Source organism: Electrophorus electricus, chromosome 8 (assembly GCF_041902795.1).
Source record: "Electrophorus electricus isolate QZ-2024a chromosome 8, ASM4190279v1, whole genome shotgun sequence".
Classification (NCBI taxonomy): Eukaryota; Metazoa; Chordata; class Actinopteri; order Gymnotiformes; family Gymnotidae; genus Electrophorus; species Electrophorus electricus.
Window position 1 is genome coordinate 34,760,001 of NC_137504.1, and position 27,500 is coordinate 34,787,500.

General features: G+C 44.5%; 3 protein-coding genes and 1 long non-coding RNA gene across 10 annotated transcripts in view; 2 read left to right on the forward strand and 2 right to left on the reverse strand.

Moving 5' to 3' along the window:
- LOC145659113 (uncharacterized) overlaps window positions 1-3,647 on the forward strand; it is a 26,723-nt gene extending 23,076 nt beyond the window's left edge. Inside the window, exons 1-3 of one of the 2 annotated variants that reach the window (XR_014125124.1) lie at window positions 95-709; window positions 2,685-2,823; window positions 3,287-3,647. This is a non-coding gene — a long non-coding RNA (uncharacterized LOC145659113). Of the gene's footprint in view, window positions 1-94; window positions 710-2,684; window positions 2,824-3,286 lie in introns of those variants that run through there. The other variant, XR_014125123.1, reaches the window with a different exon arrangement.
- brwd3 (bromodomain and WD repeat domain containing 3) overlaps window positions 1-12,228 on the reverse strand; it is a 38,615-nt gene extending 26,387 nt beyond the window's left edge. Inside the window, exons 1-26 of one of the 4 annotated variants that reach the window (XM_035526732.2) lie at window positions 12,087-12,228; window positions 11,896-11,954; window positions 11,782-11,811; window positions 11,565-11,624; window positions 10,659-10,809; window positions 10,361-10,459; window positions 9,809-9,969; window positions 9,362-9,583; window positions 7,708-7,808; window positions 7,449-7,519; window positions 6,683-6,783; window positions 6,558-6,598; window positions 6,200-6,304; window positions 5,973-6,126; window positions 5,723-5,857; window positions 5,441-5,569; window positions 5,123-5,348; window positions 4,524-4,661; window positions 4,097-4,277; window positions 3,918-4,008; window positions 3,656-3,823; window positions 2,942-3,015; window positions 2,584-2,791; window positions 2,307-2,405; window positions 1,947-2,054; window positions 1,672-1,796 (exon numbers count right to left, since the gene is read on the reverse strand). In XM_035526732.2, coding sequence (XP_035382625.1) covers window positions 1,672-1,796; window positions 1,947-2,054; window positions 2,307-2,405; window positions 2,584-2,791; window positions 2,942-3,015; window positions 3,656-3,823; window positions 3,918-4,008; window positions 4,097-4,277; window positions 4,524-4,661; window positions 5,123-5,348; window positions 5,441-5,569; window positions 5,723-5,857; window positions 5,973-6,126; window positions 6,200-6,304; window positions 6,558-6,598; window positions 6,683-6,783; window positions 7,449-7,519; window positions 7,708-7,808; window positions 9,362-9,583; window positions 9,809-9,969; window positions 10,361-10,459; window positions 10,659-10,809; window positions 11,565-11,624; window positions 11,782-11,811; window positions 11,896-11,954; window positions 12,087-12,120 — 3,071 coding nt within the window. In that variant the 5' untranslated portion in view covers window positions 12,121-12,228. Of the gene's footprint in view, window positions 1-1,671; window positions 1,797-1,946; window positions 2,055-2,306; window positions 2,406-2,583; window positions 2,792-2,941; window positions 3,019-3,655; window positions 3,824-3,917; window positions 4,009-4,096; window positions 4,278-4,523; window positions 4,662-5,122; window positions 5,349-5,440; window positions 5,570-5,722; window positions 5,858-5,972; window positions 6,127-6,199; window positions 6,305-6,557; window positions 6,599-6,682; window positions 6,784-7,448; window positions 7,520-7,707; window positions 7,809-8,277; window positions 8,426-9,361; window positions 9,584-9,808; window positions 9,970-10,360; window positions 10,460-10,658; window positions 10,810-11,564; window positions 11,625-11,781; window positions 11,812-11,895; window positions 11,955-12,086 lie in introns of those variants that run through there. The other 3 variants (XM_035526731.2, XM_081720123.1, XM_081720124.1) reach the window with 3 other exon arrangements.
- Window positions 12,229-13,934: 1,706 nt separating this feature from the next.
- hmgn7 (high mobility group nucleosomal binding domain 7) lies at window positions 13,935-19,588 on the reverse strand. Its single transcript, XM_026996017.3, has 6 exons — window positions 19,430-19,588; window positions 18,315-18,341; window positions 18,106-18,135; window positions 17,528-17,575; window positions 17,285-17,383; window positions 13,935-14,785 (listed from the first exon to the last, which is right to left on the reverse strand). Exons 1-6 carry the CDS (start codon window positions 19,442-19,444, stop codon window positions 14,726-14,728), a joined length of 279 nt encoding a protein of 92 aa, XP_026851818.1. The 5' UTR covers window positions 19,445-19,588; the 3' UTR covers window positions 13,935-14,725.
- Window positions 19,589-20,967: 1,379 nt separating this feature from the next.
- On the forward strand, window positions 20,968-25,801 carry LOC113567882 (uncharacterized). 3 transcript variants are annotated; one of them, XM_081718592.1, is made up of 4 exons: window positions 20,968-21,258; window positions 22,301-22,388; window positions 22,499-22,691; window positions 24,835-25,801. In XM_081718592.1, exons 3-4 carry the CDS (start codon window positions 22,508-22,510, stop codon window positions 25,476-25,478), a joined length of 828 nt encoding a protein of 275 aa, XP_081574718.1. In that variant the 5' UTR covers window positions 20,968-21,258; window positions 22,301-22,388; window positions 22,499-22,507; the 3' UTR covers window positions 25,479-25,801. The 3 variants fall into 3 exon arrangements, with proteins under 3 accessions (XP_081574718.1, XP_081574719.1, XP_081574717.1); XM_081718593.1 differs by having other exon boundaries at window positions 22,301-22,360; XM_081718591.1 differs by lacking the exon at window positions 22,301-22,388 and having other exon boundaries at window positions 20,969-21,258; window positions 24,835-25,799.
- The last annotated feature ends 1,699 nt before the right edge of the window (window positions 25,802-27,500 follow it).

Below are 27,500 nucleotides of genomic sequence, written 5' to 3' on the forward strand. Positions count from 1 at the left end.
AATCCACCTCCATGTCTGCTGGATCCAATTCCTTCCTGTTCCAGATTAATTTGAGAGCTCTGCTTCCTTTCATCTGTCATCATCATCAGCTCCTTATCTTCTGGATGCGTGCCAACTGTGTTCAAAACCGCCAGGGTGGTACCAATCTTCAAGGCCACACTCAACAGCTCCAATGTTGCCAACTACAGACCGTTATCTCTTTCCTCTCAAAAGCCCTTGAACGAGCAGTTTATAATCAATTGTCTCTTTTCCTCACCCAGAACCAGCTGCATGATCTCAATCAGTCTGGCTACAAACCGGCAAATTCTACAGAAACGGCCCTCATAGCAGTGATGGAGAAACTTCATGCTGCTCAAGCTGACAAACTGTCATCTGTCTTGATACTTATGGACCTTTAGTTAGCCTTTGACACAGTAAACCACAACATTCTCCTCTCTGCTCTGTCCAGGCTCGGTGTGACTGGCTCTGCTTGGAGATGGTTTCAGTCCTATCTGGAGGGACGGTCCTATCAGGTGACATGGAGAGGATCCACATCCAAACCGAGTAGACTCTCCACTGGTGTTCCACAGGGCTCAGTATTAGGCTTTTTCACCGTCTGACATGCAGGTCTACAGACATATCTCAGCATGCTTGACTGACATTGCATCATGGATGACAGCCCAACACTTGAAGCTCAACCCCAGTAAAACCGAGCTTCTGTACATCCCAGGTACTCCCAACCCTTACCATGACCTCACTGTTTCCTTTGAGAACTCCCTGGTATCACCATCCGAAGCTGCCCGTAGCCTGGGCATCACTTTGGACAACCAGTTGTCGTTCTCAACTCATGTTTCAAATCTAACCCAGCCTTGAAGATTTCTCCTTTGTAACATATGAAAGTTTCTACACTTTCTCTTGCAAGTAGCTGCCCAGGTGCTTGTGCAGTGTCTTATGATCTCAAAGCTCAACTACTGCAACTCACTACTTGCTGGTCTTCCTTTAATAGCCATCAGACCTCTACAACTTGTCCAGAATGCAGCAGCATGACTGGTCTTCAATCTTCTGAAGTTCACATATTACTCCGCTGCTGCGCTCCCTTAATTGGCTTCTAGTAACTGTCTGCATCAGATGTAAAACCTTGATGCTCCCCTACAAAGCCAAAAATGGACCAGCTCCCCCATAGATGAGGTCAATGGTCAAAGCCCGATCTGTACCTCGAGTACTTCAAACCTCAAGTACGGCCTGGCTTGAAACATCATGCTTCAGGTCTCATGGAAGACAAGCATCAAGACTATTTTCTGTCCTGGCTCCAAGATGGTGAAATTAACTTCCCCTGGCTGTCCGGATAGGAGAGTCCCTTCATCAAACGCAGACTGAAGACCCATCTATTTAATATTTAAATGACTGCTGACCCTGCTCCTTGACTAAATGAAACTGTAGTCCTTATTGTAGTGTATTGTTTATTACACTGTTGTCTGTTATAGAGTTAAATTTTTTTTATACTTCTAGGCAGCAGCATTGATCCCTGTATTCTAGTTCATTGCTATCTTGGACTCTAACCTATTGTACTGACTAGGATGTGTTCTATGAGGAAATGACAAAGCACTTTTGTAAGTCGCCCTTGATAAGAGCGTCTGCCAAATGCCGTAAATGTAAATGGATATATGTGTGTGTGTGTGTGTGTGTGTGTACTTTAAGCTGAACGAGTCTCCAGTCATCTTCCCTGAGAGTGGGTCCAGGAAGGCCAGTTTGAGGCAGCAGAGCGTGGGGGGGCCCACCTCATACTTAATCCCTACCACCTTCACACATTCCTGATCCTACACACACACACAAATACATGCACATATACTAACATATTTCTTCATATATATCATATATAGATGTTGCAAACCAGGAGGTCTCTGAGGGTATCACAGGTTTTTACATATATGTGTATGTGTGTGTGTGTGTGTGTGCGTGTGTGTTACCCTGAGGTCCAGTCTGTTCCAGGGCTGTTTCTGAGGGTTGATGCTGTAGACTTTGGCACGACGCACCGCTCGCATATATGCCTGATGACCCTGCCGGAAATAAATGAGCTAGAGAAAGAGAGGTTTATCAGTTAGTTACTAAACTCTTCCTGGTTTGGTCCGTTATCTTCACACTGAAGGTTACTATCTGGCACTGAGGAGTGTCTCGCTGGCTGGCTGTGTCAGGTGTGTGTGTGTGTGTGTGTGTGTGTGTGTGTGTGTGTGTGTGTGTGTGTGTGTACTGGAGTTTGAATGTAGGCTCTGTGTCAGGTGTGTAATAGCATGGGTTGTGTGTGACCTGTATCGTGGTGTGTATGTTACCTCATCCCCCATCTGAGGTAGGAAGGGAGACCTTCTGGGAATTGTCTCCATTATCCAGGGTGGAGGAAGCCATTCTTCAAGTTCACCAGCAGGAACACTCTACACGCACACGCGCGCACGCACACACACACGCACACACACACAGAGAAATAAATTTGCATAAAAGCTAAAACAGCCCTTTGTGGGCAGGACCATGTAGATGGGGCCAGCCAGGTAAACAGCCCTTTGTGGGCAGGACCATGTAGATGGGGCCAGCCAGGTAAACAGGTAAACTCACTTTCTGTTTAAGCTGTTTGTTCTTCTTCTTCTTCTTCTTCTCCTCCTGTTCTTTCCTCTGTCGTCCCTCCCCCTCCCGTGGCTCCTCCCCCTCGTCCTCAGAGCTGCTGCTCTCGGCCACACGTGCTGGCCTTCTGATTGGCCGCTTTGGCGGCTGGAGGTTAATACCCGCGTCTGCTGTCCAATCCGAATACTCGCTGGAGGAGTCACTGAACATCAGAGAGGAAAACCTTTAAATCACGTCAGTATGCAACTTTGGTTATTGGCATTAATGCATTAAATTTACTACATTGAACATTAATTGTAATGTCAGCTGGTAGGCGGGACATTAAGTGTGATGTCATCTTGCATCAGCAGACCTGGAGCTGGTGGCATTTTCCCACTGAGCCTCGCCTTCAGATGAGACATCACTGTTCTCATTCTGGTCCTCCTCCTGCTACGTGCACGCGCGCGCACACACACACACACACACACACACACACACACATTTAGGAGATGCTCAGTAAAGGCCCATATCAGTTCACTCGGGGAAAAAGCAGGTCTCAAGCGCCGTGTGTGAACTGTTCAGTCACAACCGAGAGGCAGTGTTTGTTATGTTCGTTATGTCCTATATTTATGTGGGTTCTATTCTTCCTGCTATCCATTTCTTTACATTCCTTATATTGGTTATATTTGTCGTTCTTTTTCCCTTTGTTTTCTCACAGGACATCAATGCACAAACTACTTGGACCACTTCAAGATTTCTGATTACAAGACAGCAAGTTGTGGAGTTTGAAAAAAAGTCATGTAGTGTCTACATGCCAAAACGTGAGAGTGCAAATGATGGCAGGTGTGAGTGTAAGACCTGTAACTCATTGTATCTGAGCGAGATGTTAATGTAATCATGTTTAACGCATGTTCATTTAAGAAGCTTGGGTGAGCCACAATTCCACTTCCTTTACTGCACTTGTGTGGTCATGATTTGAACACAACTCCACAGTTTCAGGAGTCTGTCAGGGGTCAGGCGCTCCAGTGAAATCCCTAAATACAGTGCCTCCGCACACTAGCCTGGCCTTGGGCTCGGGCTCTCGCACCTCTGCATCGCTGTCCGAGTCGCCAATGCTGTCAGTGTGTGTGCGGGAAACAGCATGTCCAGAGCGTCTACGCTCGTGGGCGGAGCGAGTGTGGTAGGCGTGTCTCTTCTGCTGCTGCCTCCTCTGGGGCCTCCGCAGAGACCGGAGACACACTCCCACCGGCTCCTCCTAGAGGCGGAGTCAGGAGAAAGAAGGTTGGCCATTAGAACGTGTGTGTGTGTGTGTGTGTGTGTGTGTGTATACATGCGCGAGTGAAACTTACTCGAGTAGCATTAGTAGGTTTTTTCCTCTTCTCTGTATTGTAGAGAGAACGTTCCAATTCTCCTTTGGCTAATCGAGTCTCCTCCATAACCCTAAACATACACACACACACACACACTTTTTCCTCCAATAGCCAAATCTCTGTAGAGGTTCTACTGAGACAGCGGTCTGGTCGGTCACCTGGACACTCCAGACTGGAGCTCGTTCACCACTACGCGGCGGCTCCAGGCCAACAGGTCCCGCTCCATCACCATCTGACTGCGGGGGGCGTTGTTGTGTATCTGCTGCACGCCCTCCACCTGCCCACTGCGCCGCAGGCCGACATTAGGCGGCGACAGAGGGCCACCTTGTGCTTCACCACCTAAAAACAGCCACAGCCACAAACACCGTAAAGCATGCTACCATGCTGCCGCTGTGAGCAGCCAGCAGGGGGCGCAGTGCTATGGGCCTGAGCTCTGCTATCTGAGCCCTTCCTAAAGGTCGATTACAGCAAATTATACACAACATTCATCACACAAGCTGAACTCTGACCAAAACCCAACGTCCAGCCCAACTTTGGCCCGGGGCCGGTCTCGCCTGGTTTCCATAGTCATAGCTGCCTTCTCACCCACTGGCTGATTTCCTGAGTTCAGTCTCTCGTCTTGTTGGTGCTGGAGTTGTCTGATCAGGCTGTCCAATGGGCTTTCTTCCTGACCTTCGTCCACAGTCTGCTGACCAATCACCTGTTCCACCACCTCTCCATCGCCTAGGTGATGGTGAGTTTATAGGTTACACTATTGTAAATACAATATTTTAAACTAAAGCAACTCCATGAAAAATGTTTTCCCTGGACACTTAATGCATTACTGTAACACTTTCAGTAGACTTTTTATGTTTAAATTAAAAACAAACAAATGTTAGCTACAACTCTAAAAGCAGAAGAGGTGACTGTTATTGTTGTCAAGGTTATTGTGTGCTTACTATACAGAGCTAATCAAAGCTAAATAAAAGCTAAATAAAATGTTTATAGTGCAGTATAGACACAGCAGGACATAGGACAGGAAGTCTGTCTGGACACATGTATGCTGGAGCTAGCCGCATGTGCACTGCTAACTGTTAGATCGTTAAAGATCTCGTAGTGCTCTCGCTAAATGACCATCGTTAGAGCTGCGTGTACAGGACTGACTGTTCCAGCTCCCATTTGTGCTCTCGGTAATGTTCTCGCACCATTAGCCATGTAGCCCAGCTGAGGCACGAGTTGCTCCTCTTTGCAGTTCTCCCTGCCTGGCACCAGGCGCTGGAAGCGCGGAGGGTGGGGGTTTCCATCCACATCCACCAGGAAGGGTGGAGGCATAAGGTGGGGCGCCTGCTGTGTCTGCTCATCTAGGACGTAGTTATTGGAATCCCGGATCAACGGTCGGAAATCCGTATGGAAGAACATCTGGTCAGGAATCTAGAAGGCAGAAATGGGAATGTTTGGAGAGCCAATTCCTGATCAAGAATGCCCACAGATCCAAGCTCGGATGCACACATACAGTCACACACCTTCTCATAGGGTTGGCTGCAGCCAAAACCAAAGATAAGGAGATGGCCGTGAGAGTCTGTGCAGGCAAAGTGTTGACCATCATCCGAGAACTTACAGTCAAACACAGCACCATGACCCTGGCCCTCGATCTGAGAGGGAGAGATGTTTATTAGTTAGTTAGTAAACTCTTTCTAGTTTGGCCCATTATGAAATCTTCACACTGTGTAGAGTATGGGGTGTTGTAGGTGTTTATTAGCCCTGGTGTGGAGTGTGTGTACAGCATATTCATGTGGTGTGTGTACCATGTTGAAGAAGTTGCGTATCTTGACCCCTTTGCTGAGGTCCCAGACATAGATGTTCCCGTCATGGCCGGCGGACAACATTATACGACTGTCAAAAGGGTGGGGCTCCAGAACAAACACCTCATCATCATGACCCTGCAGCCAATCAGAACACAGCTTAACACGAGACGTGCTACAGCCAATGAGACCGATGGAGAACACTTTTGAGAACTCAAACAAGCCAATCTAGCTACATCTCACACACACTCACCGAGAGCACATGTAGTAGCTGACCGCTTGTGGAGTTCCAAACTTTGAGGAGAAAGTTGGAGACAGAAGTGATGACCGTTTGGTCACTACGGTCCCACGCTACCATGGTTACCACCAACTTGGTCGACTTGTCCTCTCCAGACAACATCGTGCTCCTGTAGGGGACACACACACAGTTACACATGCAGACAAAGAAGCATGCTCACACTCACACTAACACTCTCTTACCCTGGCAGTCTTGTGCTCATGTCCAGGGCTGTGCTCTTCCACTCCTGCTGGTGGTACTGCCATATACGAGCTGAACCATCTCGACTGCCACTCACAAACCGCAGACTACAACACACGCAGACACAAGCAATCAATCAATCACAGAGCACAGGCCACAACACACACACACACACACACACACACAAGCAGTCACAGAGCTCAGCCATAACATAGATCAGAGCTCAGAAAACATCCACACAGGCAGTGCACAATGCCACCCACAAAACGCCAACAGGCAGGTCAACACAACCAATGACAGCAGTCACACTCTGGGAACATGAAGAACCTGGCTAATCAGACTGCAGCCGAGAAAGCTCACCTGTCACTGTTGTGGCAAAATTGGACTGAAATGACTTTATCCTGGAAAAAAAAAGGCAGGTGTTACCATTACAGCAAACCATTATCTTTCACTCTCTCTCCCTCTCTGACTATCCCCCCCCTTACCGCATGTGCGTCGAGCTCGGACAGTTTCAGGGGCGTCTCACCGCCCAGGTAATACACCCTGATCACATGATCGGTCCCTCCAGTAGCCAGAAACATCCCACCTAGAGTCAAAGGTCACATAGGATCAGAGTCATTGCAATGAAAGGTTACATTTTAAAATCCCATTGCATGGCACAGGTAATCTCTTCATCACAGTGCACTGTTCATTAGGAGTGTAACGATACACTCTGCTCACGATATGGTTTGATTCATGATACAGAGTTCACGTTCCGATTTTCTCACAATATCTGAAACTGTTTTTTAAAAAATGTTTAAACAAACAAACAAAAAAATGCAATCTTTAGTCCCTGCAATAAAAATAAATAAATAAATAATAATAAAAAAATTTAGGAGCAGAAGTTTACAGATGTAAACAAACTGTACTGTAATCATTCCTTTTTTGTTTCTGAAACATAAAGCAATGCAAACAAAACACAAAATACTGTGCAAACATTAAAGGAGATTTTAATTCCCCTGCAATTAAATGTGCTGCTGTAACAGCTTTGCTACAGGTCAGGTGCGACCTCTGGTGTTCAAACAATGCAGCTACATTAAATAGCCCCATAAACAGAACGCAATATAGTCCAATGTGATGCACATCATCACATTTCTGCATCACGATGAATCGTGTCACAATGCATCATTACACCCCTACTGTCCTACAAGTGTCTATGCTAGCTGAACTGATTTAACTGTGTGTGTGTGTGTGTGTGTGTGTGTGTCTCACCAGTACTAAAGGAACAGCAGGATATATGAACACCAGGGCGAGAACGCTCAATAAACTTCACTGGCCTGTCACTGAACACCCATACACACCCACACACAGCCACACATCCAAACACACACACACACACACACACACACACACAGCATTTGCCAACAGTGATATTTGAAAAATGTATATAAAATCTACATTCAAAATGAAATAAAAATTCATGTATATACATTTTAATTCAAATCTCATGCACACCCACCACTACACTTACGAGAACTTCATGGTGAGGCTCTCCCACTGCCAGAAACAGACCATACCGTCTGCCCCGGTAGAGGCCAGGAACCGAGAAGAACCCGCCGCCAAGGGAGAGAACTGCAGACAGACAGAGGGAAACAAATTAAAACATTATTATTAGTGACAAGTTGTTTGTACAGACCAGAACGCATAACGATATACCCAGAACACAAACCCCTGGACAGAACCAATTACGCTTACACACACGCTGTAAGATATGAACGCAAAGAAAACGTATCAAATTCCCATACGTTGTTATTTCTGCTAAACACCTGGACAACGATATACACGATACAGAGAAACATGTTTTTACACGCGATGTTTGAAGTGAAGGTCTGTTTAGAACAACTGGATTTGGAAACTAAAACTGCTTTTATCTTAATGAACAAATGTGTGCTGGCTGAGAATATTAAAAAAAAATCAAAATTCAAAAGAAACAAGGTTGAGTTATTCCAGCTTCAAGCGAACGGACCCTAACACAGAACACATCGCACTGTGTGAACGCACCCAAACACAGTGCACAGGTCCGTAATCACCACACACACACCTGTATGGAGTTGATGGAGGCCGTGTGTCCTTGAAGTACAGTGATGGGTGCACAGGTGCGTAGACACCACACACACACACACACACACACACACACACACACACACACACACACACACACCTGTATGGAGTTGATGGAGGCCGTGTGTCCTTGAAGTAGTGATGGGTGCACAGGTGCGTAGACACCACACACACACACACACACCTGTATGGAGTTGGTGGAGGCCGTGTGTCCTTGAAGTACAGTGATGGGTGCACAGGTGCGTAGACACCACACACACACCTGTATGGAGTTGGTGGAGGCCGTGTGTCCTTGAAGTACTGTGATGGGTGCACAGGTGCGTAGACACCACACACACACACACACACACACACACACACACACCTGTATGGAGTTGATGGAGGCCGTGTGTCCTTGAAGTACAGTGATGGGTGCACAGGTGCGTAGACACCACACACACACACACACACACACACACACACACACACACACACACACACACACACACACACACACACACATACACCTGTATGGAGTTGATGGAGGCCGTGTGTCCTTGAAGTACAGTGATGGGTGCACAGGTGCGTAGACACCACACACACACACACACACACACACACACACCTGTATGGAGTTGATGGAGGCCGTGTGTCCTTGAAGTACAGTGATGGGTGCACAGGTGCGTAGACACCACACACACACACACCTGTATGGAGTTGATGGAGGCCGTGTGTCCTTGAAGTACAGTGATGGGTGCACAGGTGCGTAGACACCACACACACACACACCTGTATGGAGTTGATGGGTGCACAGGTGCGTAGACACCACACACACACACACCTGTATGGAGTTGATGGGTGCACAGGTGCGTAGACACCACACACACACACACACACACACACACACACATACACACCTGTATGGAGTTGATGGAGGCCGTGTGTCCTTGAAGTACAGTGATGGGTGCACAGGTGCGTAGACACCACACACACACACACACACCTGTATGGAGTTGATGGAGGCCGTGTGTCCTTGAAGTACAGTGATGGGTGCACAGGTGCGTAGACACCACACACACACACACCTGTATGGAGTTGATGGAGGCCGTGTGTCCTTGAAGTACAGTGATGGGTGCACAGGTGCGTAGACACCACACACGGATGACTTTGTCACAGCTGGCGGAGGCGATGAGTGTGTTCTCATAGTTCACCGCCATGTCAGAGATCTCAGCCGCGTGACCTCGCAGGGTCGCCAGGAGACGCCCGTCATTTGTCGCCCAGATCTTCACCAGACAATCGTCAGAACCCTGGCAGAGAGAGAGAGAGAGAGAGAGAGAGAGATACCGAGCACACACGCACACTTATTAGACTGCAGATATACATTTCTTATTAAACGAGTTAATGCACATGAACAAACAATTCAGGTCAAATTCTTGATGAAATTTGGAAGCTACCCCCCCACCACATACACATATACACACACACACACACACACACACACACACACACACACACACACACACACACACTACCGTAAAGACACGTTGGCCTGTCCTGTCAAATGCCACACAGTACACAGAGGACAGGTGTCCCAGTATCCTTCTGTGCATCTTCATGTGTTGATACATGCAGGAAGGAAGGGCGTGGCCAAACCGAGCCACCCCTGTTGCCTGGCGACCACTCATGATTGACACTGTAGAGAGAGGTTGTCATCTATAAAAGAATCTCTACTAACCGCACACGTCGTTACCAGGTACTACACTGTGTTTTTGGTTTGTTTTTGTTAAATGTGCATACTGTAACATTCATATCAGATGGACATTTCCTGACCACTAAAATATGTATCGATAGACAAACTCCATATAAAAATACAGTACAGAGTGTATAATACACTGTGTAGAAATACAGTACCAATCCTAAACGTTGTAATGTCAAACATAAATCCTGTGTTTGCTCAGGCCTTTGGTGTTATATGCCAACAGCACCATCTAGTGTCACGCATAAACTCTAAAGGTGACACACAGAGATAAGAAAGTCTTCCTAAGATAAAACAGTGACCTGCTGTGTCTGTGGGCGGGGCTTACCAATGTTTGGTGGTTTGGTAACGTGGACAGAAGGTTCTGGGGGTCGACCCCTGTGTAGAGCTGCTACTGCAGAGCCTGTCCATACTGTATGAGAACAAGCTGAGAGAGAGCGAGAGATTCATCTCTTAAGAAATGCTTGTTTATGTGCATCAGATTTGTACCCATTTAAAAACAAAACCAAAAACAAACCACTGAGAAAGTGTGTGACGAACAACTCTACTCTTAAGAACCCTTAGAACTGTCTGTGGGTGAGTGTTTGTGTGTGTGGAGAGAGTTTAAGAGAGCATGTATGTCTCACTTTTTGCTGTACGCAGTAGTGACTGCTGTCCTGTCCCCAGTAGACTGTGAACTCCGGGTACACTGGGAGGTGAATGTGTGTCCACTAGTGGACACACCTGCTCACACACACGCAACAGGTAATCTGCTGGAATATGCTGGTTCAGAGTCACCTGAACGAACACACACACACAAACACAAATGACCAAAAAAAGAGCACACACACACACACACACAAAAATAAATACATTAACCCATACAAACACACACACACACACACAGAAATGACCAAAAATGAGCATACACAAAACATATACACACACACACACACACACATAGTATATAAGTGTTCTGTGTATAGTCCTATTAAGATGAACAAGAATTATATATAATTATATATCACGAAAATTAAATTGGTAAATAAACGCTTAAAACGTTAAAAGTCTCAAATATTTAAACACACGCAAGCTCGCGCACACGCAAACAAGCACGCGCGCACGCACACAGACGCGCGCACGCACACAGACGCGCACACGGCCGCGCTCACGCGAGGCGTCTGTACATACGGGCCAATCACATGCATTGTGCAGCGCTTTTGCAACAATCACCGAAATGGTAACCGGGATTTGATTGGCTGGCCTATTTGAGTGACGCTATAGCAAACCAATCCCGCCTCGTTGTGTTTGGCCTCGCTTAACCCCCTCCCGCCCTACCCGCACAAAGACTTGGATTTCAAACGAAATAATATATATTCAAAGACAATATAAAAAGTTTCAGCCAAATATACAATACGTGGACAAAAATGTCATTTTGACGCGGTATAGAGTATGAGATCCATGATAAAGCCCTATATGATTAAATTAGAATTTAAAACAGCTGCGGTAAAAGTTCCTACATGAACGTGAGTATTAAAGTTGCTATTGCTCACCCAGTCCTGGAAGTTTCGCCTGTACCGCTTCCCGTCCCAGCCGCAGCGTCTGGGGATGATCTGGAGGCGGACAGGCAGGGTGGACAGGCAGGGTGAGCACACAGCCAGGCTGCGGAGCTGTGTCCGTACCGGAGCTGGGCGCCGCCGCACGGTTACACAGCCCCTATATCTGCCTAAAACCAGCTACTATCGCCAACGGGGAATAAAAGCGGCTCACCTCGAACTGCTCCAGCTCCTGTACCAGCACCTGGGGACGCAGAGCAGCAGGTTAGCCCCTCACACTCTCACTCTCACTCTCTCACTCTCTCTCGCACACACGCAGGGTGTTTACCTGCGCGGACCTTCTGCACGGTCCTGACTGAAGAAATCTGGCGATCAGAAAGTAGAGCTCTGGAGAGAGAAGGAGCGTGAGATCAACCACCAGCTAGCTTAGCCTAGCCTAGCCGCAGGAGCTAAAGGCTAAAACGCTTAAAGTGGATTATTTCCAATATTTGGGCGAGAAAACTTCGTCACAGTGCTCACCGGCCTCGATCTGCGAATACTGCTCCGATGCCATGGCCCGGTCTGGGCTCTACGGTGAGGTTGGTCGGGCTTTCGCTTCTATTTGCTAAACGGCCCTTGTTGAATTGTCCCCCCGTACGGCCTTTTCCTCACAGCAGCCTGGCTGGAGCACAGCGCTTAACAAAGCGCTATAACAATAGCGCCCCCCTGCGGACGCCTGTACATGCAGTACCACCCACAGCCGCCGGGGGGCGGAGAAAACAGACGGCTACCAGGTGAACTCACCTTTTTTTGGCAAGGTGCGGACATTTTGATAGATTCGTTTACCCACATGCACAGATGCTTACAGTTCATGCTGACCGTCACTGTGTTGCTTCTTGAAATAGGAGCATTTCAGCCCAGTATCAGTCATCTCATTTAAATGGCTACCACATTAAAATAAACTTTATCTGGAAGACCAATTTTTGTAGCCCTTTGCCTTTATCAGCAGGTGTCTCATTTTTTTTAACATGAAACTGTTTTGTCAAAGTATTTGCTTACCATATTTATTGTAAAAACATGTGTCCCTGTATCTAAAGTCCCAACCATGAGGCCATGTCAAACCAAACTTATGCTCATGTCAGTAGTTTTTTTTTTCTCTAAAGAAGTTAAAAAAAATAAATAAAATAAAATAAAAAAATAAATAAAAAAGCTATTGTTGCACAGCATTTATTGTGCAAACATTTATCCCTTTACACCTGGAGTGCTGTTATTGTACTCCCTCAAAAGACCTGAACTTCCCTTGAACTGTGACCTGGAGATCTACCCCCCTACAGAGTTTACCTCCAACCCCACTCCTGGAGATCTACCCCCCTAGAGTTTACCTCCAACCCCACTCCTGGAGATCTACCCCCCTACAGAGTTTACCTCCAACCCCGCTCCTGGAGATCTACCACCCTACAGAGTTTAGCTCCAACCCCACTCCTGGAGATCTACCACCCTAGAGTTTACCTCCAACCCCACTCCTGGAGATCTACCAACCTACAGAGTTTAGCTCTACTCTTCTCCTGGAGATCTACCCCCCTACAGAGTTTAGCTCTACCCCCACTCCTGGAGATCTACCAACCTACAGAGTTTAGCTCTACTCTTCTCCTGGAGATCTGCCCCCCTACAGAGTTTAGCTCTACTCTTCTCCTGGAGATCTGCCACCCTAGAGTTTAGCTCTACTCTTCTCCTGGAGATCTGCCCTCAGTCTAAGGTGCCCAGCTGTAATATTCACACTCCTGAAGACCTTGATGGTCTGCTTCAGTTGTGTTAGATGGAGAGTGAGACTAAACTGCAGAGGTACATCTCCAGAAGTTGGGTAAATCTCCACAGCATATGGCAGCTCGCTGAGCTGTTGGTATTTGATGCAGATCCGTGATATAAAAGATACTGAGAGTAATCTGTAGGAGAGTAGATTAGTAATCTATTGCATATGTAATAATTTAATCTGTAGGAGAGTAGATTAGATTAGACCAGTGTTTCTCCAGGTCTGGTCCCCACGCTGCATACCAGAGTGTGGTCTCCCCATCCTCGTCTCACAAAGGGTTTCACTGCTCAAGTTTTTTTTAAGTCTTCAAGACCAGACCACATTTTATTCACCTTTGGCTGGTAGTGAAGACTGAGTGCCAGGTGTCTTGCTGATATCTCAGGAAATAGGGTTCAGACCCCCCCCCCCCAGCCCAATCTTGCTCCATGACAATAGGTAAACAGGATATACTGGCGAAACACTGAAGAGTGCAGTGTGTGAACTGTGAGAAACACGGATGAGTGTGCAGTGCCTGAAACCTGTCAATAACATTTATTCCACAACCCTGCATACATGGTCATCTGAACAAAGAAAACAAATTTTTTTGAGGAAAACTCCAATGAGGGCTTTATTGAGTAAGATTCAGGGCACGCTACTCTTTCACAGATGAATTTTCAGTGTTTAAAAAAAACTCCCAAAAGACATTAGAATTTTTTTTCTTTAAAATCCTGTAGTTTCAAAAAAATCCCACAAATACATACTTTCCCATTCCCTCCCCCAAACAATCCCAGCGAACCGTTCAACTGTCCTTGTCACATTGCCATGACTAAATGACACTTTACACAGGTAGGAGGCACCCGGAATGTTAAGTTTGTTTAATGTAATTTTTTTCTTCTCTTTTCATATTTGCAGAATTTACTACTCTCTCAATTTTTTTTTTAAAGAAAAATAAAATACACCCCCAAATGAAGAACAAAAACTCAAGATTAATACCATAGTCCCTAACAGACGAGCACAAACCCAGCTGCTAATCCAGGTCCTGTGTCTAAACTCCTAAACCAAGATACAGACCATCCATTAAAAAAATAAAATAAAACAAACCAAAAGCCCAACATCCCCCAACCCAAAGTCACGGCATCGGGCGCTGCTCACGTTGGAGACAGCTGATGAGGTTACCACTGAAAACCTCTTCTTTAGCTTTTTTTTTTGTGTGCTAAAAACCTGAACCAGTATTTACAAAATTGCTGATAAAAATATTCTTCTGGTGACAATTGTGGATAGAGGGATCCATTTGGGGCTTGGAACCTGGGGGGAGGGAGGGAGACAGAAAGGGATAGAGGGAAGGACAGCAGACAGATGGGAAAGAAAAAATGGATGGATGGGTGGGGTGCTACTCAGCTTTAGGCTCCTCCTTCTCTGCTTCAGGCTCCGCCTCTGGAGTCTTCTCAACCTGCATTGCGACCAATCACAGAAGCAGACTGATCACAAGTTAGGTTGGATTACCTGTACCAATCAGATGTGCACATTATTCTAAAAAACAGTTTTAGTATTTCAGGGTTCGTTTGCTTTGCACCCTCAACAGACAGAAGTCCAACCCCCTTCTAATGGGGCCATAGACTGAAACCTCTTAAGTCTTCAACATCTAATTTAGAAGAAACAAATGTATGGCTTCTCTTAATGATTCCTGAGCCAGGCTGGATAGAGAAGTATGGGAACACGAGTGAATGAGAACAGCTCTTGGGCAAATCTAATCATGATACAAATCACAGTGCTCCCATACTGACTGACTCATTTAGTACTTATTGTAGGGTATTGTTTCTTATGTTTAACAAACTCTAGCACTTATTGTTTATAGCACTTATCATTGTTTAAGATAGACATCATGTATTTTGCACTTCTAGCTATCAGCATTCATCCCTGTATTCTAGTTCATTGGTATGTTTGACTCTAACCTACTGTAAAAGCACTTTTATAAGTCGCTCTGGATAAGTGCATCTGCTAAATGCTGTAAATGTAAATCACAGTTCTATACCAACCTAAAGCCCAACTCAGATGCGTTCTATAAAAAGGTGTCTTCATTTAAGACGATCTGCTCAGATCCACTTATTTAAAATGTTTTCTTTGTTTATTTTTCATTTTTCTTGTCTCAGATATGTAACAATTACTTTCAGGTTTTTTTTGTTGTTTTTTTTTAAATTAAAAAATAAATAAATGTCTTATCAGTTTATACAATTGTATGTGTGTGTAATGGCTGGTGTAAGGAACAGTCGGGAATACACTGCCTTCTATATTTTATGTATGCATTTCATTGACAGTGATTTGATCTTGCAGATGTAGGTAGGTTTATACAGATATGTGGGTGTGTGTAATTGTGCGCAAATATGCACTGACACTGGATACACAAGCAAGTGATCTTCCCCCCCCATTTTGTGTGTTTTTAAAAACCTTTTTAAAAAATTGTTTTTTTAAATTAGACATGTAGGTCTCTAGGCAGGTGGGTAGGCTTTTTGCTTGTTTGTTGGGTGTAAGTTATAAAAAATGGAAATACTCTCACACTCATCTCCAAATAAAAATGATCCATTTTAAAAAAGTCTTCAAAATGTCTGAAATAAGAATATACCTTTTCAATTACTGGCAAAAGAGAAGAACTACTCTTACTTTAAACAAATGGTTTATCAAAAAAAAAAAAAGATTCTTAATTCTTTTTGGTCCCTGTATAGTGTATAGCAAACAGAGTTAAGTCTACGGTCTGTATAGTGTATAGCAAACAGAGTTAAGTCTACGGTCTGTATAGTGTATAGCAAACAGAGTTAAGTCTACGGTCTGTATAGTGTATAGCAAACAGAGTTAAGTCTACGGTCTGTATAGTGTATAGCAAACAGAGTTAAGTCTACGGTCTGTATAGTGTATAGCAAACAGAGTTAAGTCTACGGTCTGTATAGTGTATAGCAAACAGAGTTAAGTCTACGGTCTGTATAGTGTATAGCAAACAGAGTTAAGTCTACGGTCTGTATAGTGTATAGCAAACAGAGTTAAGTCTACAGGCCTAACCCACTCCTTGAGTTTACCAGCCTACAGAGTTTAGCTCCAACCCTGCTCCTGGAAATGTTTATAGTAAGAATTTAATCAAAACTTTTCTACACATTTTGCTGTGACTGAATACAAATTATACATGCATACATTTGAGGGTTGGTGTTAATACATTTCAATTATTTTATTATGTGATGTCATTTTTAAATTGTATCAAGATACATTTCAGAGAATTCACCCCTCAAAGTCTGCATGTAGATGAAGTCTGGCTGGTATACGTCAGACTCCGTGGACAACATCTACAGTAAGATCAGTTTCAGCTTCGCACACACACGCGCACAAACACACACACACACACACACACCCCAGAATCTGTGTGGGTAATGTCTTCTGTCCAGTAATGTGTGTGTGCTGCTAATGTCCGTTGGTCAGCTGTGTGTATGTTGGACAGTAGTGTGTATTGGTAATGCCGATTAGCTTTCAGTGCGTTTGCGTGTGTTGGTGGTGTCTGTTGACTTCCACTGTGTGCGTTGGTAGTATCTGTTGACTAGTGTCCGCTTGCCAGCAGTGTGTGTGTGCGTGTGTGTGTGTGTGTGTGTGTGTCAGTAGCGTCTGTTGACCAGCTGTTTGTCAGCAGTGTCTGTTGGGCACCATACTTAATTACCCAGTGTCTCAAAGTCCAAGCACTGATCCTGAATCAGGCAGAGAACACAGTACCTAACTTACCCAGACTCAACAGCCCAGGATGTAGTCTGAACCCAGCACTGATGAACTGGTATATTCTCATTTCTCTGTCACTTGCTACTATGGTAACGCCCATTGTTGCATCAGATTTCTCGGCCTCGGGTTAAAGGAAGGCCAATGGCTGCTCAGTTTAGTGACTGAGCTAGAGGAGCCCCCACGCAGCTCTTAGTCTTACCTCGTCACTCTTGGTCTCTCCGTTCTCTGACTGGTTCTCCTCTGACTCTTCAGTCTTTGCCTTCGTTTTCTCCTTCCTATCGTTCACTTCCTTCTCTTTCTGTTAAAAACAGTGAAAAAGGTACAATAAACAAACAAGCAAGCAAACAGAATCTCCGCACACACGCACACTCACGCACACTCACACACACTGCCAGACTCCTCCAGTGTGAGGAACAGAGCGCCTTCTTCCTGTCCTTCTCACCTTGGCTGTTTTCTTGGGTTTGGGTTCAGGTTTAGGGGTTGTTGGTTTCTACAGGCAGAAAACAAAATCAACGTATTCAGCCATCAAGTGTTGCATCCCCACAGAAGATATGTTTAGACTTCCAGTGGACAGCAGAGTGATCTGACCCATCCTAAGATGTAAAGATCAGTGTTCCTGCACTGCTGTTTAGCAACAACAAACTGGACAGGAACCGACAGGTTAAACATTACGCTTTCTACACCTTTTGTGTTGCGTTTTGGACATACAGAAACAAGGCCTTTGTTTGGGGTAGTTTATAGCTGCCCCCCCCCCAAACAGTGACCACACACACTTCTGGAGGTGCAGGGGGAGGGGCTTCCCCCCAGAGCATGTGAACACCCCCAACTAGCCAGATTAGTGCCCAAACTGCTCATCTCAAACCCTCCATGACCTGAATATGTGGGATTAAAGACCCTGTGTAGTGATTGTATCCCTGGAGATGGGCACTCCTATTTCAGGAAACCAGGGATTATGTACCAACATCAAAGAAAAGGAAGAAACAAAACAAATAAACAAACAACATGTATTTGCATACTTACTGCAGATAATCTAGCAGACCTTCTCTGGGGCTGTGACACACACACACACACACACACGTTTGTTGAACAAATGTTGGACATATAGTTGAGCACCATTAAGAAGAGCGACAATGGTATAATCAATCAATCAGTGAAACTGCTGGTCTCTCCCAAACCCATATTTTAAATTGCTGGTCTCTCTCAAATCATTACAGAACTGTTTACGTTACCTCTTCCTTAACTTCTCCATCAGTTCCCTGTAAATACACAAATAAACACAAACATTCACGTTAGGGAAGGGTTGCAAAATAAACAGGCAAGCAATTAAACACCATGTTAAAACTACAACAAACTGAATACTTCCTACCTGTTCGATGTTAAAGTTACATTCAACTAAAGTTACACTTAAAACACGGTGTACCACTTACACGTACAAGGTTTTAAATAATGGCTCCATAATAATTAACTTTTGTGTAGTCATTTATGCAAAGAGCCTCCCGGTTCGGGGACTAGTTTAAATGGAGCACCCCCGCAGCGCGGAGACCGGGCCGAACCTGCCTGGCTAACGTTACCGTCCCAAACTCAATCACATCAGGTCCTGCTTCCGCGCCTTGGACCGTCGGGAGGAGCATGTTTTCCAAGGTTTCTTTAAACATGTCAGATTCCTGTACAACCAGTTTGTTTGGAGAACAATCTCAAACCGGGCGCAGATTATGGCCGTGTGGCAGTACAGGTGTGAACAGTACAGCCGTTTCACGGGAGAGGAGCCACCGCTATAGTACAAGGGGGAGGGGCGCAACGATACTCTGGCGCTCTGTACTGCCATCTGGCGACAAGAAGGCGCTATGACACCCCCCGTTCACGGCGAACAAAGAAAACGTATTAAAATTGTTTATCAATACGACCATCTCCGAGGAAAATCGTCACGATTCATAGAATTAGAGTTACTAGCGTATTTTTTCATACCCCTTCGATGGTTGTTTGCGCATTATCGTGCTTATAATTGGCCGTTTTGGTGCGGCTGCGTTGGAGATGGACAGAGAGGTATGTACAGCATGGCTGCGGCTGCACGGGCATGGAGATTTTACTCCTGCCCACAGCGGAGCTTCAGAAAGAGCTGCCGAGGAATATCCTCTCCCTCTCCGCGGCGCCATCGAGGAAAAATGCAGCAGTTTGTCAGAAAAATCCTAAAATTAACGACGCTTTATTCTTCGCTAACAGATTCTAGACAAGTCGAAAGGATTTTTATAAAAAAACCCTCGTTGTCTCGAGGGCTTCCTAATTTCACGACTGATTTGTAAGGGCAAAAGTATATCCGCATGCTGTGTTCGGCTTTTCTACATACCTTTCTCTTGGGCATGTTGAGTTTGGGATAATTTTCTTCTTTTGTGCAAAACTAACAGGTCTCGTTTATGATTCGGAGTTCACAGATCTGAGAGCCTGCCGTCCGCTATGCACTAATTCTGTAGTAAACAGTGAAGCTGGGCTACATTAGACTCAGTGGTTGAATGGGAGGGTGGGGGTGTGGTCAAAGGGTGATTGACGTTTGGCTGGACCAATCAGCGAGGATCTGGAGGGACCACAAAAGAACCATTCTGAAGTCCGTATGTGTTTTACGCGCGAAATCCTGAGTAAAGGAAGACCCGCGCGCCGTGCGGAACTCTTTTGATGAACTCTTTCAAAACGGCCTGACCGTTATGTCTGACCGTTACGTGCGAAACTAACGTACCAAACTAACGATGCAGTTTATTCACGACGTTCCTCTCACACAGCCTGCAATTCGCCCGAATGGAGACTAAATTAATACATTTTAAAAAGCACAAATAAAGAAACCACACATTGTAGTCGACGAAATGTAGTGTTGTCATCGTCAGAGTGGCAGTTGCCCTCAAATAACCTGTTAAGAGTTATTATCAAAACAGTGTTCACCTATTAGCTATTATACAAACGATGTCTACTTGTATCGTGTTTTATATGTTCATGCCCAGACAGTGCTGGCTTTTAAGCTTGTCGGTTTACTTCTGCAGTAGGCCTAGATTACATTTACTATAAAATAACACTTCTTAAGGCTCCCTCATTTTAAAGTGTGTTTCTCTTTGTTAAGAGAGTGTTGTATAATTTCTGTGTAACATCTGTTGGATGTTCATGAGCAATGACAGACCTAGCCCCTGACGTAGAGCAGGACATATACGCTGGTCTGTACAGACCTGGCCCCTGATGAAGACTCCTTATTTTAGGCTCTTAATCACTGGGAACGTGTACGTTCACTAGCTGAAAGACTGAGAAGGAGCCCCCCGCCCCACCCCCAGGACCCACACCACACCCTGGGAAGCCTCGCTACACCCGCACCCCTAGTTATACAACACAGACCTGCTCTTGAGGAGGGCTGCTGGCAGAGTGAAGCGAATCAGTACTCAGAACCTGGGTTTTGAATTGGTTCTTGATTTGAACTGGCACTCAGTTTGCTGGGGTTCTTCTTCTCTATCTGACAATAATAAGTGTAAAGTGCTGAGTGCACTGTGTATGTCCATGGAGGAGGACAGATCCTAAAGGACAGACATGCGTTAACTTTCTAATAATATGGAGATGATTGAGAATCTGTTGTGGGTGAAAGTCTTACATTTCTTAAAAAGGAGTTTTATTTAGAGGTTTACTTTTAAAACAATCATTCAAAATAATTTTTGACCAAAAGGGTTAACCAAGACACCTTTCTCTTTAGACAGACAGAGGTGCATAAATGTGTGGGGTTGAGGAGTGTGTGGGGGGGTGTCTTTTCTCAGTTCTGCTTTTGGTAATTGTGTGTGCGTGTGTGTGTTTGTGTATGTGTATGTGTATGTGTGTGTGTGTGTGTGTGTGTGTGTGTGTCTGCCTGCACTTCCTCTTTATATAGCTCCACTGGTTTGAGCAGAGAATTTGTTAATTTGAGAGAGCAAGTGAGTTTATATTTGAAAGCCTGCGCAATAGAAAAACACTTCAGTTGTATTCAAAAGTATGACAAGAGACAGATTTAGATAGATAGATAGATAGATAGATAGATAGATAGATAGATAGATAGATAGATAGATAGATAGATAGATAGATAGATAGATAGATAGATAGATAGATCATTAAAAGAGAAAGGGATTTTTTGTGCTGTTATAAAATAAGGAGCTCCTCGTCTATACACCAGAGCCGGTAGGTTTCTCTCTTACTTTCTTGTTTTGGCACAAAGCAGCTACAAACACATAAGAAAAGCCACGTGTGTAGCCTCGTTAAGAGCTGATCGGCTTTTACCAACTTTGTTTCCTGTGATTTCGTTATTGTTATTGGCAACCTTATTCAACACAGTAAAATGTCATTGTAGTTCTACTTTGGCCACAATCAAGTGCTTAACTGATCGATTAATTGAAATGGGTCAAGGCCTTTTTAACAAAATGTTACAGACATTAATGCCATCTTAGACCAAGAGTCCAAATACTGGCTTTTGTTGTCTTGCGGTCTGATTTTCACATGACTTCTGTCACCCAGATCTTCACTGGTGACTGAATGACTCTTGCATAAAGTTCTTTGATCATGGTGTTGTTAGAAGCAAGTTAAATCAGTGAGCTAGCAGCTAAGATTATAGGATTGGGATCTCATAACTGCCATGTCTGTGATCTGAACACTGAAGCTGTTTGACTGGCCTCTCATGTCACACTGTGTGATAACTACCGGGACAAAGAGGCTCGGTGTGGGTGTGGTTCTGTCAGAATGTTATTCTGACCCACAATACAATGGAACAATTATGAACAAAAAGACATTTATTGACAATACATGAGCACTGTTAATATGTCATGGGATGCTGTTTGAACTATGGAAGGATATTTGCTGCAGTGAGTTATTTTTTTTGCTCCTCAGATGTTGTAGTGAAACACAACCACAGCTGTAGTAGAGAATATGTAGTGAAAATCTGTAGTCAGAATCACAGCTGTAATAGTGAATCTATAGTCAGAATCACAGCTGTAGTAGTGAACCACAAAAGCACAGCTATAGTCAGGTCAGATCCACTCGGCTCCGCAGTCTGATGTCTGGGTTTAACTGAGACTGAAGTGTACTGACTGAAGACTGAACTTATTTACTGATTCACTGTAATTCACTCCATTCTCTTTCGGTTACCTGGATCTTCATCCTTTTCCTCGTTCAAATTTCTGATGACTCTGTGTGTGTGTGTGTGTGTCTGTCTGTCACCACTGCCAAGTTGCCACTGTTGGGCCCCTAAACCAGACCATTAACCCTAAAGTTGTACTCAGTCATAATTGTAAGTTGTTTTGGATAAAAAATATCAGGTAAATGTGTAATGTTTGAATTCAGTTTTGTTCCGTACAAAATAAACTTAATACTACTTGAATTAATTCCTTGATACTCATGTTTGTTTCTGATATGTGTGTGTGTTTAGGTTGCAGCCATGCTTGGGGAAGCTTTCCTCCACATTATGAAGCACAGGAAGGAGCATGCATGCCTTGCAGAACGGAGCGCACCCTCACACACCCTCTCCCATGCTATAGCTCCTCCTGAACTCCTCATGCCCTCCCTGAGCTACAGGTCATCCCTGACACCACAGACACAGCAAGTGGAGAATTCTGCTAAAGGTAGTTTTCTGAATAAATCCACTGGCCTCTCATTTAACCTCTTGTCACCTGAGGCCAGAGCTCTTATTTATAGTGACCTGTACAGATAGCATGCCGCCATTTCAATGTTTTATAGTGATGTGATTTCTAGAATAGAAATCCTTTAAACGCCAGCTGTCTTCAGCAGTGGAGAACAGTACATGACCTTTTGCACTGTGAACTCTCCAACTTGTTCAGGCTAAATTACTGTACCTTATCTAAATGACCCGCTACTATTGCTGTATTATTATATGGGGAAAAGCTGCTGTTTGGGTTCTTTTGCCCAGTTTAGTCCTGTTGCTTAGGTTCTTCTGCCCTTAGGTTGTGCCCCACCCCTCGACACCCCTGATTCTGGTAGCTAATAATGGACAGAAGCAGCTAGGATAACTGCCCCAGACTAAGGCCTCCAAACACCTGGTCAGCCCAGACCTTAGTTCCCTGCCACCTCCTGTAACAGGTGGTCCAGAACAGACCTGTAAAATGTGATCCAGAACAGGCCTGTAACAGTTGGTCAAGAACAAACCTGTAACAGGTGATCCAGAACCGACCTCGAACAGGTAGTCCAGAACAGACCTGTAATAAGTGGTCCAGAAAAGACCTCAAGCAGGTGGTCCAGAACAGACCTCTAACAGGTGGTCCAGAACAGGCCTCTAACAGTTGGTCAAGAACAAACCTGTAACAGGTGATCCAGAACCGACCTCGAACAGGTAGTCCAGAACAGACCTGTAAGCAGTGGTCCAGAACAAACCTGTAAGCAGTGGTCCAGAACAGACCTGTAAGCAGTGGTCCAGAACAGACCTGTAAGCAGTGGTCCAGAACAGACCTGTAAGCAGTGGTCCAGATCAGACCTGTAACCGGTGGTCCAGATCAGACCTGTAACTGGTGGTCCAGCACCTGGCCCAGATGTGCTTGTGGCTGGAACAAAATGGAATTATTAATGTTCATTTGATAAAGTGAAAGCAGATTTTTATTAGTCAGCTTTTGTCAGCTTTCATTTATAGTAATTCAGGAGTAAGAGGAAGAGTGGCAGTGACATTGAGTGATTTTTTTGGGCAACTTCAGAAAAAAGAAAAATAATCTGTGAGAAAATGAGTTCTAGTCCAATGATAGAAATGGACGAGAGGTGTGCTGTCAGGTTTCGATTGCAGTTAACTGATTTAGTAATGAAGAGGGATCCAGAAACCCAGTTGCAACACAAGCAGAGGCCATTCCCAGAGAACAGGCAAAAAAGGACCTCTGAAATACCGGCATACAGAGTTCAAAAACCAGAAGACAAAACAAACAAACAAACAAACAAACAAAGACTACCAAGGCTCAGAAACGTAATGCAAGCAGATGAGACTTACCAATGACAGGCTGAATACACTGGGCTTATGAGGGAACACATGAGGGATAACTAGACACAGGTGAGGTTACTAATCAGTAGCTTTAGAACTAGGGGCTTGTGGGTAGTGTAGTTTGTACTAGGCAGAGTCAGAGTCGGAATCTTCCCTGTCCTGTCAGTGGCCACATACTCTCTCCCTCTCTCTCTTTATTCTGAATGACTCAGAGTGGACAAGAAAGAAATATCATCACTAAACTAGTGATGAGAACGAATCATACTAGTCTCGTCCTAATGTTAGTTTAAGACATTTAAATTTAAGATGAGTATGGCTTCTCTTGTGTATATCAGATAACACAAGCAAGGAGACAATCTGAGAGACAGTGAAACAGAGAGAGAGAGAGAGAGAGAGAGAGAGAGAGAGAGAGAGCGAGCGAGCGAGCGCAGACAAGCATGTGAAGATAAAAGTGGAAGAGAGGAAGAGGAGCAGCTTTGGCCCAAATCAGTCAAACGTGAATGTTATACCTGCTCAGATCCCATCACATAAGACACTACATTCAGTGTCCTGGTCACATTGTTATTTCCATAATTCATTAGTCCCTAACAACAAGAACAATCATCATCATCATCATCATAATAAGATAAAATAATAATAATTATGATAATGATAATAAATGTTAATCTCATGAGTTGGGTAGAAGGGTCAGTGTTACCAGTCTCCCTGGGTAGATGTTAGCTGTGTGAACTGTTGAGTTGATAATATTTTTGATACCTTTGATATCTCTTCTTCTTCCTCCTGGTCAGCCTGTTGGGCCGAAGGCCCGGAGAAGCCTGGGCCTTGCCTTACCTCTGCACACAGCAAGGCTCTCACCATCCCCAGCTACAGCACAGAGGATCACCTGGGGATGCAGCTCTATCACTCCTGGTGTCCCAGCTTCTGTAAGGCCTACCCGGACCTGCAGCTGGCTGGGGGCACCCTGGGGCCACACCCCACCCTCTCCCCACTGTCCCAGAATCCCTTTCTGCAGTCCCAGGACCTCGGCTCCCTGGAGGCCTTGGAGGAGCTTGGGCAGCAAGTGGAGGTTCAGCCTGAGCCTGATGAAGGTTACCTGGTGATCGAGAGCATGCAGAACCCCGGGAGTGACCAGAGGCTGACCAACTCGATGCTCAATGGCTACCTGGAAACGCAGCTGATGGAGGTGTACCGGCAGCACATGCAGGACAGTCTTGCACGCTACTCCACCTCTCTCACCAGTAGCGTAATGCCCACGCTGGTCCCCACCAACCACAGCATGTGTGACGGACAGGCTGGAGGCCAGGGGGAGGGGCTGGACACAGGCCCTGCCCACAACAGTGTGCGATATCTGAGCACTTGCTCAGCTCCACCCACGTCTCACTTCAGCTCACCAGTGCTGCGGATTTCATACCCGCAAGAACCAAATGCCTAAAACACACACACACGCACACACACACACACACACACACACACACACACACACACACACACACACACACACAAAGCCTGCATTAGAGTACTGCAAGTCCTAAACCTCCATCCCAGAACACTGTTGCTGTGGAAAGCATTCTTTCTACCCATGCCTGTGGTAATAAAAGACTGGTGTGTCACAGAAAGAGGAAGAAGTTTGATGGAAGCATGACCACACCACTTCCTTCAGAACAAATGAAGAGTAGCTGACCTGTACAAGTTTTTTCTAAACAAATATCTTTTTCTTTTTTTTAAATAAAATGGTTTTAAAATGTTCAACAAATGCTGTATAGTAAGATGTATAAACCCTCAGAAGATATGTATACTTTACTCCGTGAACCGTTATAGAGGCAGAGTATCTTTAATTAGTGGCGGCTAGTACTGAGTCACTGAAGTTAAACTGAAGTTAAATTCCGAGTCAGTTATTGCCACCTGCTGGCTATTATGAGAACTGCATACAATGTCACCTCATGAGAAAATCCCATGGCGTTAAAGTTATTGCGCTGTCCAAACCGATGAGCATATCACAGGAGAGTAAAGAACAAACGATACAACAGTTAACATATAACAGAAGTGAAAATTTAGTTTTTTTAAGAACAAATCTTATATCACTTCAGAAAAAGAGTGTGACAAGATTCTTGTGGGTTTTGCTTACTGGTGTAAGTCAAAATCACTCATATTGGTCAAAATGATTGAGTTGTTCGGTCTGTCTCCTGTGTGTCAACACACACACACACACACACACACACACACACACACACACACACACACACACACACACACACAGAGAAATAAGCTTCATACATGTATGTGCATGTCTCTCTCTCTCTCTCTCTGTCTCTCTCTCTCTCTCTCTCTCTCTCTCTCTCTCTCCCTGTGTGTGTGTGTGTGTCTGTATGCACATTCAAATGAGTGTTTGCATATGCAATTTGGAAAAGGAGTTGTACAAAAGGATGACTTTTTATTTTAGTTATTTATTGATGATCTTTGAGATATTTTAGCTTCTTTATTGATGATATTGGTGATATTTTAGCTTCGTTATTGATGATATTTGTGATATTTCAGTTTCTATAGATGATATTTGTGATATTTTAGTTTATTTATATTTGTGATATGGTAGCTTCTTTATGGATGTTATTTGTGATAGTTTAGTTTTTTATTGATGATATTTGTGATATTTTAGGTTGTTTATTGATGATATTTGTGATATTTTAGTTTCTTTAGTGATATTTGTGATATGGTAGCTTCCTTATTGATGCTATTTGTGATATTTTAGTTTTTTTATTGATATTTGTGATATTTTAGGTTGTTTATTGATGATATTTGTGATATTTTAGTTTCTTTACATTTTGGATATTATGCCCTGAAGGACCTTATAATCTTTCGAGATTATGTTTGAGTGTAAAACACACACACACACACACTTATGTTTGCATGTAAATCACACACACGAACGCACGCACTTGGACAAACACACACACGTGTGCAAACGCACATGTTTGAGAGTAGAACACAGGCTCTGTACAGAACGTAGAAAATGCTGTAATGTGTATTTTTAACAGTGATGATTTGTGTATGTAAGGTGTGTATGTGTGTGTGTGTGTGTGTGTGTGTGTGTGCATAGCTATGTTCTGCAGTGTGTATTTTTAATTGATGACTTGTGTATGTAAGGTGTGTATGGAGGGGCTATGTTCTGCAGTATGGCAGTGTACGTGTGTGTGTGTGTGCATAGCTATGTTCTGCAGTGTGTATTTTTAATTGATGATTTGTGTATGTAAGTTGTGTATGGAGGGGCTATGTTCTGCAGTATGGCAGTGTACGTGTGTGTGTGTGTGTGCATAGCTATGTTCTGCAGTGTGTATTTTTAATTGATGATTTGTGTATGTAAGTTGTGTATGGAGGGGCTATGTTCTGCAGTATGGCAGTGTACGTGTGTGTGTGTGCATAGCTATGTTCTGCAGTGTGTATTTTTAATTGATGACTT